This window comes from Brachyhypopomus gauderio, chromosome 19 (assembly GCF_052324685.1).
Source record: "Brachyhypopomus gauderio isolate BG-103 chromosome 19, BGAUD_0.2, whole genome shotgun sequence".
Classification (NCBI taxonomy): domain Eukaryota; kingdom Metazoa; phylum Chordata; class Actinopteri; order Gymnotiformes; family Hypopomidae; genus Brachyhypopomus; species Brachyhypopomus gauderio.
In genome coordinates this window covers 10,951,807-10,966,060 of record NC_135229.1, presented here as the reverse complement: position 1 = coordinate 10,966,060, position 14,254 = coordinate 10,951,807, and the positions used below count along the sequence as shown (strand labels likewise).

The 14,254-nt window shown below is 49.2% G+C and overlaps 1 protein-coding gene across 2 annotated transcripts in view; it reads left to right on the top strand.

The window, feature by feature from the left end:
- ift80 (intraflagellar transport 80 homolog (Chlamydomonas)) overlaps positions 1-14,254 on the top strand; it is a 59,450-nt gene that overhangs the window by 42,208 nt on the left and 2,988 nt on the right. The window contains exons 8-15 of one of the 2 annotated variants that reach the window (XM_076981108.1): positions 1,704-1,883; positions 3,213-3,331; positions 3,546-3,620; positions 5,172-5,335; positions 5,892-5,956; positions 7,346-7,481; positions 7,709-7,856; positions 8,937-9,108. In XM_076981108.1, coding sequence (XP_076837223.1) covers positions 1,704-1,883; positions 3,213-3,331; positions 3,546-3,620; positions 5,172-5,335; positions 5,892-5,956; positions 7,346-7,481; positions 7,709-7,856; positions 8,937-9,108 — 1,059 coding nt within the window. The remainder of the gene's footprint in view (positions 1-1,703; positions 1,884-3,212; positions 3,332-3,545; positions 3,621-5,171; positions 5,336-5,891; positions 5,957-7,345; positions 7,482-7,708; positions 7,857-8,936; positions 9,109-14,254) is intronic. The other variant, XM_076981109.1, reaches the window with a different exon arrangement.

Below are 14,254 nucleotides of genomic sequence, written 5' to 3'. Positions count from 1 at the left end.
CGGCCTCCCCAACCCGACTGCTACCGCAAAAAAAAGTGATTTCTGAGTGCAGGATTTATGTGTAAGCAGGTGGAGAGAGAGAGAGAGAGAGAGAGAGAGAGTGGAGGTGTCAGCAGGAGAGCTCTGGGGTGAGCCTTCAAAGAGGGCCTGTCCGGCCCGGATGAAGAGACGCTTTCTGGGCTATTTCAGGTCCTGATATGCACCTACAGATGTTGACCTAAGCAAAGCTTCTATTTTCGCCAGCGCCGGGCTGTAAATAGAGCCACTGGGCGTGGCCATCAAACGCCTCCAGTTGAGCCTGCGGTCTGCAGCCTTTCGGTCTGATTGACTGGGGCGGAAATAACACTTTGCCTCATGATCCCGGCTAGAGACAGTCTCCTCCTTGTGCGTGGGCAGCTGGGACGCTGGCGATCTTCGAGCCGATGTGTTATTACTTTCTTAATTTCGCTCTTCCCTCATTCCCCCCGGTGGACGTCGCCAAGCCACCTGCACGCACAACGTAAAGAATAAACAAAACGCAGCGGGCGGGGCCGATGCGGCAAGGTCAAGGGTCACGGGAGGGAAGTCGGCGGCGTTTTTGCGGACGGAGGGCACGTGGGGGAATGCCATCACGGCGACTACAGAGAGGAGGATTGTTCCAGAAAAAGAGAGGGAGAGAGGGGTAAAAAGCGCGAGGGGGGGGGCAGATGAGGGAACGACACGGAAAAGAAAGATGAGAGAACACAAGTGTATGTGAGTATTGTGGAGAGTCAGTCTGTAAAGGGAGCGATGGAAAATTCTGCAGGAGCGTTCCAGAAAGACCCCGTTTGTGATGCACGCGGCCTGTTTGCGCCTTTGTTACTCGGCTGCTGTGAAGTCACGGACGCTCAGCTGGACTACTGGCTGCGTTTGAATCACGCCAAGTCTACATCTACGAGAGAAACATGAAAGGGGCATCTGTTAAAAGCTGCTGATGATAATGGCGCAATATGGGCTGGGCCTCCTCCCCACTCACACTCCTCGTCTACGCTCTGCACTGCTGCTGTGAAACTGCTCCTTCCTACGCTTGTGCACACCTAAACCTCTAAATAGAACCTGTAAAAACCGCAATTACACAAGTGTCTGTCGAACTCGCCCAAACACCCTCGGAGAGTGAAGGCCCAGGAAGCTCTGTGCCTCACGGCGGATGACCCCAAAGGTCAGAACAAACCCTGGCCGTTCACACCCTGTCGCCCGGGCATGGGAGAGAAAGAGAGGCAGGCTTGAGTGTTTTTGAAGGCCTGTGTTGTGGAGTGGGTTAAACATGTAAATGGCTGCTCCTCTGGCCCATACAAATGCATGCTCTTCTGAGACACGACCCTGAAGCGGACTTTCTCTCTCGCACACGCAAGTGCGCCCCGTCTGGGTGTGTCTCGTAAACGAGCGCAGCAGAAAGGGAGTGGGCAGGATTGATTGCAGGACTCTGGAAAAAAAAAACTGCATCCCAGAGGCCACTGCTGCCTACAGAGCTCTCTGGTGTTAACGCTAACACTGTGCACTCTCCCTTTACTATAAGACCCCTGGCCTCTCACAGGTCATTCACTCTCTCTTATAGATCTGAAGGTACCTTGTGAAAATGCATGTTGGGAACATTATTTAAGACCGTGATGTCTGGGACAGATTTGGACTTATTTTCACACTTTTTCCCTCTCTCCTTCTCTCCGTGCCTCCCTCTCTCTGCGCAGTGGTCTCACGCTCTGGAGAAGCCCAGCACGGGCAGCTTGTTCGGCCTGGTCTGGTCTGCCGATGGCACCCAGCTGGCGGGGGCGTGTGGCAACGGCCATGTCGTCTTTGCCCACATCGTGGAGCAGCGATGGGAGTGGAGGAACTTTGAGGTCACGCTCACCAAACGCCGCACCGTGCAGGTACGCGATCGGGCCCACCAAGCTGGAGCCTGCCCGTAGAACCTGGACACGGGCTCGGGAGACTGGGGCGGGCCGGGGCAGGGAGCTGACCCTGGGGAGCCGACCCTGGCGCTCAGTCAGACCACCATAGCACTGATACTCATATAAGAACCCACAGATACAGATTATTTGGCAACAAATGCACTTTCATTGATACTGACGGGTGGTACGGGGTGGTGGGTTTTATGTTTTCTATCTGGTTGAAAACAACCAGTTGCATTTTAATGATTAGTTAGTTGCTGTTACCAATATCAGTGTTGATGATAACACGTAACACGTAACATTACTTATTGACTGTATTCTTGTAATATGTAGTGTTAAAATAAAGGACCTGGAAGGTGATTATGGATCCGAGGACACACACATACACACTTGTCTCATTGAGCAAAGTTTACATGCTTGACTGGACCCAGTCATAGAAAAGAACTGGTCCACGTAGAGAGTCTTGAGAGAGAAGTTGTACTAAGCTGCATGCACGGGTGTGTGTGTGTGTGTATGTGTATATATATATATATAAAACCACGTGTGTGCATGTGTGTGTGTGTTTCCCAGGTGTCAGCGAGTAGCCCTGTGTTTTGTGATGTGTGCCATTGACTGTAGCTCAGTGACAATGGTTAGCTTGTCTCCAGGCCTCCACCACTGGCACGTGTTTAAACTCAACCAACCACAAGGCTTTTTTGCGCATTTTGTGTGCACCTATGCTCTTGAGTGCACATTCTCTCTCTCTCTCTCTCACACACACACACACACACACACACACACACACACACACACACACTTGTTATAGATAGCCCTTGCTGAATTTGCAAAAAAACAACCAGCCCTGTGTCTTCAGCTATTTTCTATCCAGCTTTCTCTGTTCCTGCTTCTTGCTCACACACGGGGAGGGGGGGGGCACATCTGTCAACAGTTTACGAATCAGCTGGCTAAATGTACTGCCCTGTGGTTGTCTGTGTCTATTTGTAGATTTTGCATGTCTTAGTTGTTGTAATTTGGTTGAATGAGGGGGTTAAAAATTCTCCACACATAGATCTGCACTGTTCATCTGGGCTTTTGGGGGAAAAATATATTTGAATGGCTGAAAATAATGCGCATACAGATTTCTTTTTTTAGGCAGTAACAATTTGTCAAAATGAAATCTGTTTTCTGAATTTATTTTTGGGTGTATTTGAACTCATTTGAACATTGCATGCACAAGGCCATGCATGTTACTTCGTGTGTGTGTGTGTGTGTGTGTGTGTGTGTGTGTGTGTGTGTGTGTGTGTGTGTGTGTGTACACGTGTTTTTTAGGTGAGGAACGTGCTTAACGACGCGGTGGACATCCTGGAGTTCAGGGATCGTGTGATTAAAGCATCGCTGGCTCATGGCCACCTGGTGGTCGTGACCTCTCTGCAGTGCTCCATCTACAGGTGTGTGTGTGTGTGTGTGTGTGTGTGTGTGTGTGTGTGTGTGTGTGTGTGTGTGTGTGTGTGTGTGCGTGTGCGTGTGTGCCCCCCTCTCTGATCTCCTTTCTCCCCCTGCATCACTACTCCTGGTCCACACTCCACTCCTCGTCCTTCTGAGGTTCTGATCCGGGACGGGATGGAACGCTGTTCTGATGCTTCTCGTGTGGTTCTCCCCTAGCACGAAAAACTGGAACACCCCACTCATCTTCGACCTGAAGGAGGGCACGGTGAGCCTGATCCGCCAGGCCGAGAGGTACGCTGCTCTCTCTCTCTCTCTCTCTCTCTCTCTCTCTCTCTCTCTCTCTCTCTCTTTCTCTAACTCGTATCCCCCTCTTTCTCTCTCTCTCTGTCTCTCAATGGCCAGGAGAACCAGCTTTGTCAAAAATTTTGGGAACCAGTAACTGATATTTGTCTATATCATTGATAAAAGGGGCCGACCAATATATCGGACCAACCAATATATCGATCTGCCCCTATTGTGTGTACTGTGTAGTTCCCTTGTAGTAATGTGTGTGTAGCTCCGTTTCCTGCAGCCAGGACTCCCGTGTCACACACCTGCCAAATCTGTGCAGTGTTAGACAGCAACAAAGCCCGTTTGAACCCAGAGAGCCCTGCTCATGTGGTAGAGTGATCTCCATTAGTCACTGCCTCTGATGGTTACATTTTTCCAACCTTATTGTTCATCAAAATGCTCTTGGATGGCTGAGGCCTTTTCTTCCCTCGTTTATGAAACCTCGTTTGGAGGGAAAGCGATTGCTGGTTTGGCTTCATTGTTCTCCTCCGTTCAGAGGAAAAACACTTTGCAACAGTTGTGAAGCTTTACAACAACGGCACAAATTATAGACCTCCGTCCCTTTGTGTTTGTTTAGTGAGTTTGTTTTGTTTCGAAAGGCTCAATTATGCCTGCGCTGAATGGTGAGCCCCTGGGTTCTGTCCTTTGTCCCGCCCTGGGTTCTGTCCTTTGTTCTGCCCTGGGTTCCGTCCTTTGTTCCGCCCTGGGTTCCGTCCTTTGTTCTGCCCTGGGTTCCGTCCTTTGTTCTGCCCTGGGTTCCGTCCTTTGTTCCGCCCTGGGTTCCGTCCTTTGTTCTACCCTGGGTTCCGTCCTTTGTTCTGCCCTGGGTTCCGTCCTTGGTTCTACCCTGGGTTCCGTCCTTTGTTCTGCCCTGGGTTCCGTCCTTTGTTCTGCCCTGGGTTCCGTCCTTGGTTCTACCCTGGGTTCTGTCCTTTGTTCTACCCTGGGTTCCGTCCTTTGTCCCGCCCTGTGTTCCGTCCTTTGTTCTGCCCTGGGTTCCGTCCTTTGTTCCGCCCTGGGTTCCGTCCTTTGTTCCGCCCTGGGTTCCGTCCTTTGTTCTACCCTGGGTTCCGTCCTTTGTTCTGCCCTGGGTTCCGTCCTTGGTTCTACCCTGGGTTCCGTCCTTTGTTCTGCCCTGGGTTCCGTCCTTTGTTCCGCCCTGGGTTCCGTCCTTTGTTCCGCCCTGGGTTCCGTCCTTTGTTCCGCCCTGGGTTCCGTCCTTTGTTCCGCCCTGGGTTCCGTCCTTTGTTCTGCCCTGGGTTCCGTCCTTTGTTCTGCCCTGGGTTCCGTCCTTGGTTCTACCCTGGGTTCTGTCCTTTGTTCTACCCTGGGTTCCGTCCTTGGTTCTACCCTGGGTTCCGTCCTTGGTTCTACCCTGGGTTCTGTCCTTTGTTCTACCCTGGGTTCCGTCCTTGGTTCTACCCTGGGTTCCGTCCTTGGTTCTGCCCGGGGTTCCATTCTTTCCTCTGACTCCACCCACTCTTCTTCCTCTCCCTATCTCTCTCTGCTTAGGCACTTTCTGCTGGCGGACGGTGGAGGCATCTACGTGTACTCGTACGACGGACGCCTGGTCTCCGCCCCCAAGTTTCCCGGCATGAGGACAAACGTCCTGAGTGTGCAGTCTGTCTCGCTGAGCAACGACACCATTGCCATACGGGACAAGAGCGACGAGAAAGGTCTCGCATGTTCACGGGCAGAGTTACCCACCACCAAATCGTTTCTGGTCCAACGCCACCCCTAGCCCCCGTTAAGGAACGTCATGTTCTGACATGTCGGTCACATGGCCCCGTTTACATGGCACATCGTTAACTGACTGGTCACTAATGCAGGCTTGGATTAGTCTATGCTCATGTGGCCTCTACTGACAGGTATCACATTTCAGCCCCTGTGAGTGTCTGAGCCAATAAATGACTCGATCCCACCGCTAAATCAGACCGTCACCACGAATGACGTCAGTTGTCCCCCCGTGTTGTGATACGAAGGCACCAGCCACCGCGTCTCTGTGCTGAATGTCGCTGTGGGACTGCAGTCAAATGTCTGCAGGCTGTGTTGAAGCACAGAGTAGCGCAGTCTGCAGGTTTTCACCATTCACTGTGCTTAAGGTTTTGAGCTAGTGAGAAATGATAAAAAGAGCATCAAAACCCATCTCCATTTCTGTGATAATTAGCATGATACTGGAATAATTTATGCACATAGCACAGAATCAGATATTTCTGATTTATTCTTTTCCAGTGGTCTTTCTGTTTGATGCTCAAACGGGAAAAGCCATCGGTGACGGCAAACCTTTAACCCACAAGGTAAATCCTGCTTTTCTCTTCCTTCTGACACACACACACACACACACACACACACACACACACACACACACACACACAGCACAAGCTGGCCGTCTCCACGCAGTCTCACCGCCACTCATCTCTACACTGTGATCAGAAATTCCAGAGTGTGATAGCTGACAGCAGCCACTACCGTATCCATACAGGGATTTCCCCAGCATGGGGAGCAAGCGTCGTTAAATAGCCATCAGTACATGTCACGAATTGGAGCCAGATTGCATTGAAGATGGAGGTCAGGGGTCTAGAGGAGTCTGGAAGCGTCTTAAGGCGTTTGGGGGGGTCTGGTGCTAACCAGCATGTGTGTATGTGGCCCCCTCCTCAGGAGTGGTGAAGCTGGAGTCCACTGGGTTTGTCCTGTAAACACAGACGCCCCCCCCCCCCCCCCCCCCCATGCTCAGGAACACCCAGCTCCACCTCTATAACGCAGGATCACAGTGACGCCCCTGAGGGTGTGTGTGCTGTCTGTCACAGTTATGGACTGCCTGCACAACAGCTCGGGCTTGCCGTGTGTGTGTGTGCGTGTGTGTGTTTGTGTGTGTGTGTGTGTGTGTCAGGATTTTATGCTCATTTATTTAATGTGTAACGGTGTTTGCTGCCAGATCAGTAATAGCAGAATGTTTGAATGAGTTAGTGGTTTGCAGAAACACACGCGCGTACACACACTCTCACCCCCCACTGTGTGTGTGTGTGTGTGTGTGTGTGAGAGAGTTTTCAAAGCCCCCTAAAGCGAAGCCTGATATTTGAACATGCAGGTGCGGCCCAACACTTTGTAGATGACACTTAGTTTTTAACCCAAAGCCCCCCCCCCCCCCCCCCCCATCATGCAGGAATGTCCTGTTTGATATGTGTTGATAGATGCTGAACTAATATATGGATTAGGTGCTGCACACTGCACACTCCATGTGTAAAATTGCTTGTGGTTGACAAGTGGTTCAATCTGCACAATGTCCTATGTTTCTCACACACACACACACACACACACACACACACACACACACACACACACACACACACACACCACAGCTGGCTGGGTTCACCACACACACTTGGGGCCCGGGCTGGGCCGAGCTGGGTTCAGAGCGTGTCAAGCCTAGACAGGCACTAAATCCACCAGGCTGCCGACACACAGGATCAACTCTGCACGCTCCATTGTAGGCTGTTAGGGAATCGTCTGTGTTCGCTTTGAGAACCTGTTGGGATTCTTTTCAGGAACCTCAGACTGCTAAATCTGCATTATTTAGAGGAAGGGTGTTCTCCAGTTCTGGCAGTTAGAAGACACGATCCTGCTGAACATGACCGTTTTCTCTCTCTCCGTCTCCCTCCCTCTCTCCGTGCCCCTCCACCCCTCAGATGGAGGTGATGGAGATCGCCCTTGACCAGTGTGGACCCTCCAGCGACAGGAAGATCGCTCTGATCGACAAGAACCGTGACCTCTACGTGGCCGCGGTGCGCAGGCTGGGCAGAGAGCAGACCCTGCACAAGCTGGGTGAGGCCTTCAGAGGGTGCCGTGGAGCAGCGACCCACATCTCCAACCTGTGCTCCCTCGCTCGGGGGTCAGGGCTGTTTCGCCTCCTCAACTATGCATTGCCATTTGTTTCACAGGCCTCTGTCTGGCCACTAGATCATTCTTTCTTCCTTGTTAATCTCTCTCTCTACGTCTATGTCTCTCGGTCTGTTTCTCTCTCTCACTCTTTTTCCATTTCTGTTCTTCAGGCACTATGGTTCACACCATGGCCTGGAACGACTCTACCAACATCCTGTGTGGCATCCAAGATGCCCAGTTCACTGTGTGGTATTACCCCAACGTCGTGTTCGTGGACAAGAACCTGCTTCCCAAAACACTCTACACCAAGGATGGCAGGTGTGACACGCACGTACACACACACACACACGCACACACACACACACACACACACACACATAAATATATGGAATGCTGTGGCATTGCCGTTATAGGTCAATGCTGAGACAGGCAGAAACAGGCAGATATAATTAAAATGGAAAAAGTTTGCGATCACCACTCTGTTGTCCAGCTATTTAAAGAGACTTCGATTAATCAATGGGGTCTCTCCCAAAGGTTAAACGCTGGCTTCCTGAGGCTGGGTACTCAGTGCTAATAAACCAGCATTTTCCCATAATGCCTTATCGTGTGCTAAGCCATGAGTTATGCTGTTTGTAGCGAGGGGTGATTTAAAAGGTCTACGGCCATATCTGCGTGTGTGCAGTCTGTACTTGTAGAGTCTGAACGTATAATGTGCATGCGTATGGTCTGTATGCATAAGGTCTGCGTGTATAATGTGCGTGCGTAAGGTCTGCGTGTGTATAATGTACGTGCGTAAGGTCTGCGTGTATAATGTGCGTGCGTAAGGTCTGCGTGTGTAAGGTCTGTGTGTATAATGTGTGTGCGTAAGGTCTGCCTGTATAATGTGCGTGCGTAAGGTCTGCCTGTATAATGTGCATGTGTAAGGTCTTCGCGTGTATAATGTGCGTGTATAAGGTCTGCCTGTATAATGTGCGTGCGTAAGGTCTACGTGTATAATGTGCGTGCTTAAGGTCTGCGTGTATAATGTGCGTGCGTACGGTCTTCGCGTGTATAATGTGCGTGCGTACGGTCTGCGTGTATAATGTGCGTGCGTACGGTCTTCGCGTGTATAATGTGCGTGCGTAAGGTCTGCGTGTATAATGTGCGTGCGTACGGTCTGCGTGTATAATGTGCGTGCGTACGGTCTGCGTGCGTACGCTCTGCGTGTATAATGTGCGTGCGTAAGGTCTGCGTGCGTACGGTCTGCGTGTATAATGTGCGTGCATACGGTCTGCGTGCGTACGGTCTGTGTGTATAATGTGCGTGCGTAAGGTCTGCGTGCGTACGGTCTGCGTGTATAATGTGCGTGCGTACGGTCTGCGTGTTCTCCGGCCGTAACACGAAGCTGTCGTCCTGCAGCGAGTTCACTCGTGCGCCCCACATCCTGAACTACACCGGGGGGCAGGTGACTGTCAGGAGGGCCGATGGATCGCTGGTCTATTCCACGGTGTCCCCGTACCCCGCCCTGCTACACGACTACACAGCCTCCGCCCGCTGGGAGGATGCACTCCGCCTCTGTCGCTTCGCCAAGGTAACTGTGTGTGTGTGTGTGTGTGTGTGTGTGTGTGTGTGTGTGTGTGTGTGTGTGTGTGTGTGTGTGTGTGTGTGTCTCATTAGTGGGGGCCTAATTGCCTGCACATTGGGAGTTGTAAGGGCAGCAGGCCCCAGGACCCCCTGCAAGACCCCCTCAGCGTAGACCTTACTCACAGAGAAGAGTGTGTGCCTCGCATGCATGTGTGCGTACGTGTGTGCGTCTTTAACAGGTCTCTAAGGAGGAGCCAACTCTTGCCCCGCCCCCTCTCTCTCTGTTCTATTTTACCTGTGCCATCATTGTTGTTGTTTGATGTTTGTTGTTGTTGTTTATGGTCCCAGGCCCAGGTACATTTGGTTTCTCTGCTTGCTGGCATGTGTGTGGTGTGAGTCGTTGTCTTCTCTCACAGGACTGTGTGTGGTGTGAGTTGTTGTCTTCTTTCAGGACTGTGTGTGGTGTAAGTTGTTACCTTCTCACAAGACTGTGTGTGGTGTGAGTTGTTACCTTCTCACAGGCCTGTGTGTGGTGTGAGTTGTCTTCTCACAGGCCTGTGTGTGGTGTGAGTTGTCTTCTCTCTCAGGCCTGTGTGTGGTGTGAATTGTCTTCTCTCAGGCCTGTGTGTGGTGTAAGTTGTCTTCTCACAGGCCTGTGTGTGGTGTGAGTTGTCTTCTCTCTCAGGCCTGTGTGTGGTGTGAGTTGTCTTCTCTCTCAGGCCTGTGTGTGGTACCCGTGGCTGTGTATCTTAGTTCTGTTGTGCCCGGCCTACAGCTGTGGAGACGCCGCGGGCCCCCGGAGTGCAGGGTGCACAGCCTGCAGAGACCGGTGTGGGGTGGGGACATGACCAGCAGAGACAGGATGTGGGGGGGGGGGGGGGGGTGGTTCCTGTGTTTCTGGTAAGCAGAGCAGTGATGTGGGGGGGGGGGGGTTCCTGTGTTTCTGGTAAGCAGAGCAGTGATGTGGCCTTTCCCGGACAGGGAGTGAGAATGGCGTGTGGGGGGGTGGGGTGGGGGTGTCACAGGAGGGCGGAGGTGGTCCTGTTGGGGTTTGGTAGGGGAGTTTTACTGCACAAGGCGGCCGCTATGACGCCTGCAACGTGCCGCTGGGCGGAGCCTAACAGCTGACTCATGGCTGTGTGCTGATTGGCTGGGCTTACGGCCCCAGATGTGGTCGGGAGTAGTGTGAGCGCGTCTTCCTGGGCAGCTGTGTGGGCGAAGGCCTCGGAGAGCCGTTTCTCCAGATGCTGGGTGAGGGAAGACTACGAGCGTGTTGTTTATGACACAACTGTCAGCCTGGAGACAGACTGTGTGTGTGTGTGTGTGTGTGTGTGTGTGTGTGTGTGTGTGTGTGTGTGTGTGTGTGTGTGTGTGTGTGTGTGTGTGTGCACGTGTGGTTTAATGACGGAAGGCTCCTCATCAAACTCCTCCTCAAGGACAGTTTTCAGTCCCATTCCTGCCTTTTCCCTCCCTCTGTCTTCGTCCTTTCTCCGCTCCTACTCTTTCTTTCTCTTTCCCCTCCTCCTTCTCCTCCCACACCGGCCTCCCCCTGTACCTTACACTCAAAAAATCATTTGGGTTTACTTTATCCAGTTCTGTCAACAAGTTCTACCTTACTGGTTTAGATGTAATGATGTAATCAAATCATACTATTAAGCTTCAAATGACTTGTAAAACCAACATGACTGTATTAAGTAAAACGAAGATGATGGTATTACGGTTAGCTCAGTTTTAATGAATAAGTCTGTGCCTAGATAGGCATAACAAGTGTGGCCACTAATGATTTTTTTTGTTTGGTTTTCATTGTAACAATGGTAGTAATATTAAGTGGACTTACAAAACCTGATGGTCAACAATTTCAGTAAATTGAAATCACACTTGCTTTATTTCTATCAAGTAAATCAGTGAATAAATCACCATCAGTGAAACTACAAAAACCTCTTCAGCTGCATGAACTGAAAATAATATAATAAAGGGTAATGGAGTCCTACAAAGAGTAATGGAGGATAATTACCACATAATTCAACATTTTACATCCTCTTACATGTTTTAACAAAGTTTTAAAATGTGAATTTCTAAAGAAAATTATAAAATTAATTCAACTTAATTAATTAGTACTGCAAAGACCACCAAACTTCCTTGGACAAACTCCCCACTGGAGAATGTCTTACTGTTTCTTGCAATGTGGGATATCACACACAGCTGGTCCTGACTGCGGTATCACTGGATCAGTGCTTGCTCTCAAATCCTTGCTGCCTTTACAGTTTCGCTAACAGATTTTAAAACACTCGTGCCGGTTATGCATCAGTCTAGTTCTTGTATTTTTCTGCGTGTTTTCTCTCGTAATGGCGATTCAAATTGTAATCCTGAAACTGTTCTCTGCAAACTATGCACACAGCTTTATATTTGACTTCAGTAAGTGAATATTTAAATCCATTCCTTGTTAAAAATTGCATTATGTATCAATCAGTCTTTTTTACTGTTAGCTGACATACAGAGCTAAGAGCTCCTTTCTTGAAAGCTTTCCAAAACATTCGCTGACACGTTTGAACGAAAGTGCATGAGTGAACTGACCGGACAAACGAAAATTAAAAACAAAACACATTTACTTTTAACTTCTCCCTTATCAACTGATTTCACATCTGGCCCCCTATCTCTGACTGGCCCGCGGGCCGTACAATCCCCAGGTCTGACATAGGAAATACATAAATTAAAATTCATAATAAAGCAAACAAATTCCTCTTTTTTCTGTCCTTGCCACTTTAGTGGTGTAAAAAAAAATAAAAATAAAAATTCATAATGTGCCCCACACGTAGCCAGCATGTACTACACGTTTAAACCAACATGAGTTGCTAAATAGATCACAAACAGTAATGTAAAATCTTGTTAATTTGGTGCTAGTGACTTTTACTCCAGGCTCACTTAGCATCACCATATGCCTCTTACAAGGTTCCTCTCACTCTCATATTCCTGCTATATTTTCAGTAACTCTTTGACTGCCCTCTCAGTCACACCATTTGCTGTTAATCTCTATTCCTCAAGTTTTTTTTCCTCTTTCTCCAAGCATTCTGAAGTCCGTTAAAACATTCAGACATCATTAGAAACTAAGTTCATGTCACTACTTTAAACACATAACCATATCAGTTCAGCACATGAATCCAAAAAGATTTTGTTAAGTTGGCAGAGTGCCTCAACTCCAAGAATTCTTCTTCACCATAGCTGAGTGAGCATTTCACTACAAGGCTCCAAACTCACTTGCAGTGTCGTGTCTACACTGTCCCTTCCAACAGTTTGTTTTTGAGTACTTGAGCCTTTCTTGAGAGATTTCAGCCATCCAGTTCCATCACAAGTTTTTGTAGAACCTTACATGTGTACTTAAGGTGTGTTGGGTAGCTCGGGTCCAGTGAGGATTTAAGGCCAAATAAAATGGCAGCTGCATCTGTAATCTTACCAAGGTCATGTAGCACTTCCACACCTTAGATTATTATTCCAACATCTTCCAGTTCATCTGTGGGATCTACACCTTTCTTCTTTATGGCAAAAATTCCTAATATTGTGTGCTCCATCTCCTGGTTGTCCTCAACATCCACAAAACCAGAACAAATAAACCTTCAGCTGGGCACCTTTCTTTGAAATCTGCAATGAAAGTTTAGTTAAGTTAGTTAGTTAAGTAAGGTTAAGTAACATCAGTGGTGTAGCAGAAGTGAAGCATCTGAAAACAGTCAGTAGATTATGAAAAGATGTTTAACTTCTATTGACCAGTGTTTAACTTTATTTGGTAGCTTTCAATTTATTTGTAGTCTAGTTCATATTTGTAGCTGTTTTTGGGTAAGGCTATGTTAGGTTGTGTTTAATGTAAGTAAGATATTAAAGTCTATCAACAGTCAAATCTACTTAATGTCAGTAATGAATCAACAGACAATATTTCAAGATATTTACCTCAGTGTATTTGGATGTGTCTATGCTGCTATGGCACTCACGTGTTGTTGATATGTTACTGATACTCTGCGCTCTGACGTTGTTGGCCATCGTCAGCGCCGGGGTTCTGCCGTGTTTTTCCCATCCTCCCAGTGCAGGCCCATTTCCTCTGTGCTGTCTCGGTACTTACGTGCTGTTGGTATGTTACTGATACTCTGGTTATGAGTCTATTAATCTACAAAGGACCACTAAAAATAAAGTTTTACCACTATATTTGAAAACTGTATATCGTTGCTTTGATGCAAAAGCCTCAAGTTGTGCAGAACACTCTATATGGGGCCCAACTCTATATTAATACCTACGGGTTTAGAAAAAGATTTCATATAAGCTGTAGGTGTCCTAATACTTTTGTCCATGTAATGCACATTTGGAAGCTGTTTTTGAAAGGCTCGGTTTTGGTAACCCAAAACACAGTGTTTGTGTGGATGGAAGACCACAACTCAGATAAAAACTGGCTACATTTTCAAAATGATCCAGACTGACGTGGACGGGTCCTAATTCAAGTTTTTTGCAGCTCAAAAGGGTTTTTGTCAGTTAAATAATGTTGGTTAGCATTAACCAATTAATATGCTAAAATCCAAAGTCTAAAAAATCCTTCACCCTAGTCCCCACACACACAGGCCTCTTCCTATACCCTAGTGCCCACACACAGGCCTCTTCCTGCACCCTAGTCCCCACACACACAGGCCTCTTCCTATACCCTAGTGCCCACACACAGACCTCTTCCTGCACCCTAGTCCCCACACACACGGGTCTCTTCCTACACCCTAGTCCCCACACACACAGGCCTCTTCCTACACCCTAGTCCCCACACACAGGCCTCTTCCTACACCCTAGTCCCCACACACAGGCCTCTTCCTACACCCTAGTCCCCACACACAGACCTCTTCCTGCACCCTAGTCCCCACACACAGGCCTCTTCCTACACCCTAGTCCCCACACACACAGGCCTCTTCCTACACCCTAGTCCCCACACACAGGCCTCTTCCTACACCCTAGTCCCCACACACAGGCCTCTTCCTGCACCCTAGTCCCCACACACACAGGCCTCTTCCTACACCCTAGTGCCCACACACACAGGCCTCTTCCTGCACCCTAGTCCCCACACACAGGCCTCTTCCTACACCCTAGTCCCCACACACACAGGCCTCTTCCTGCACCCTAGTCCCCACACA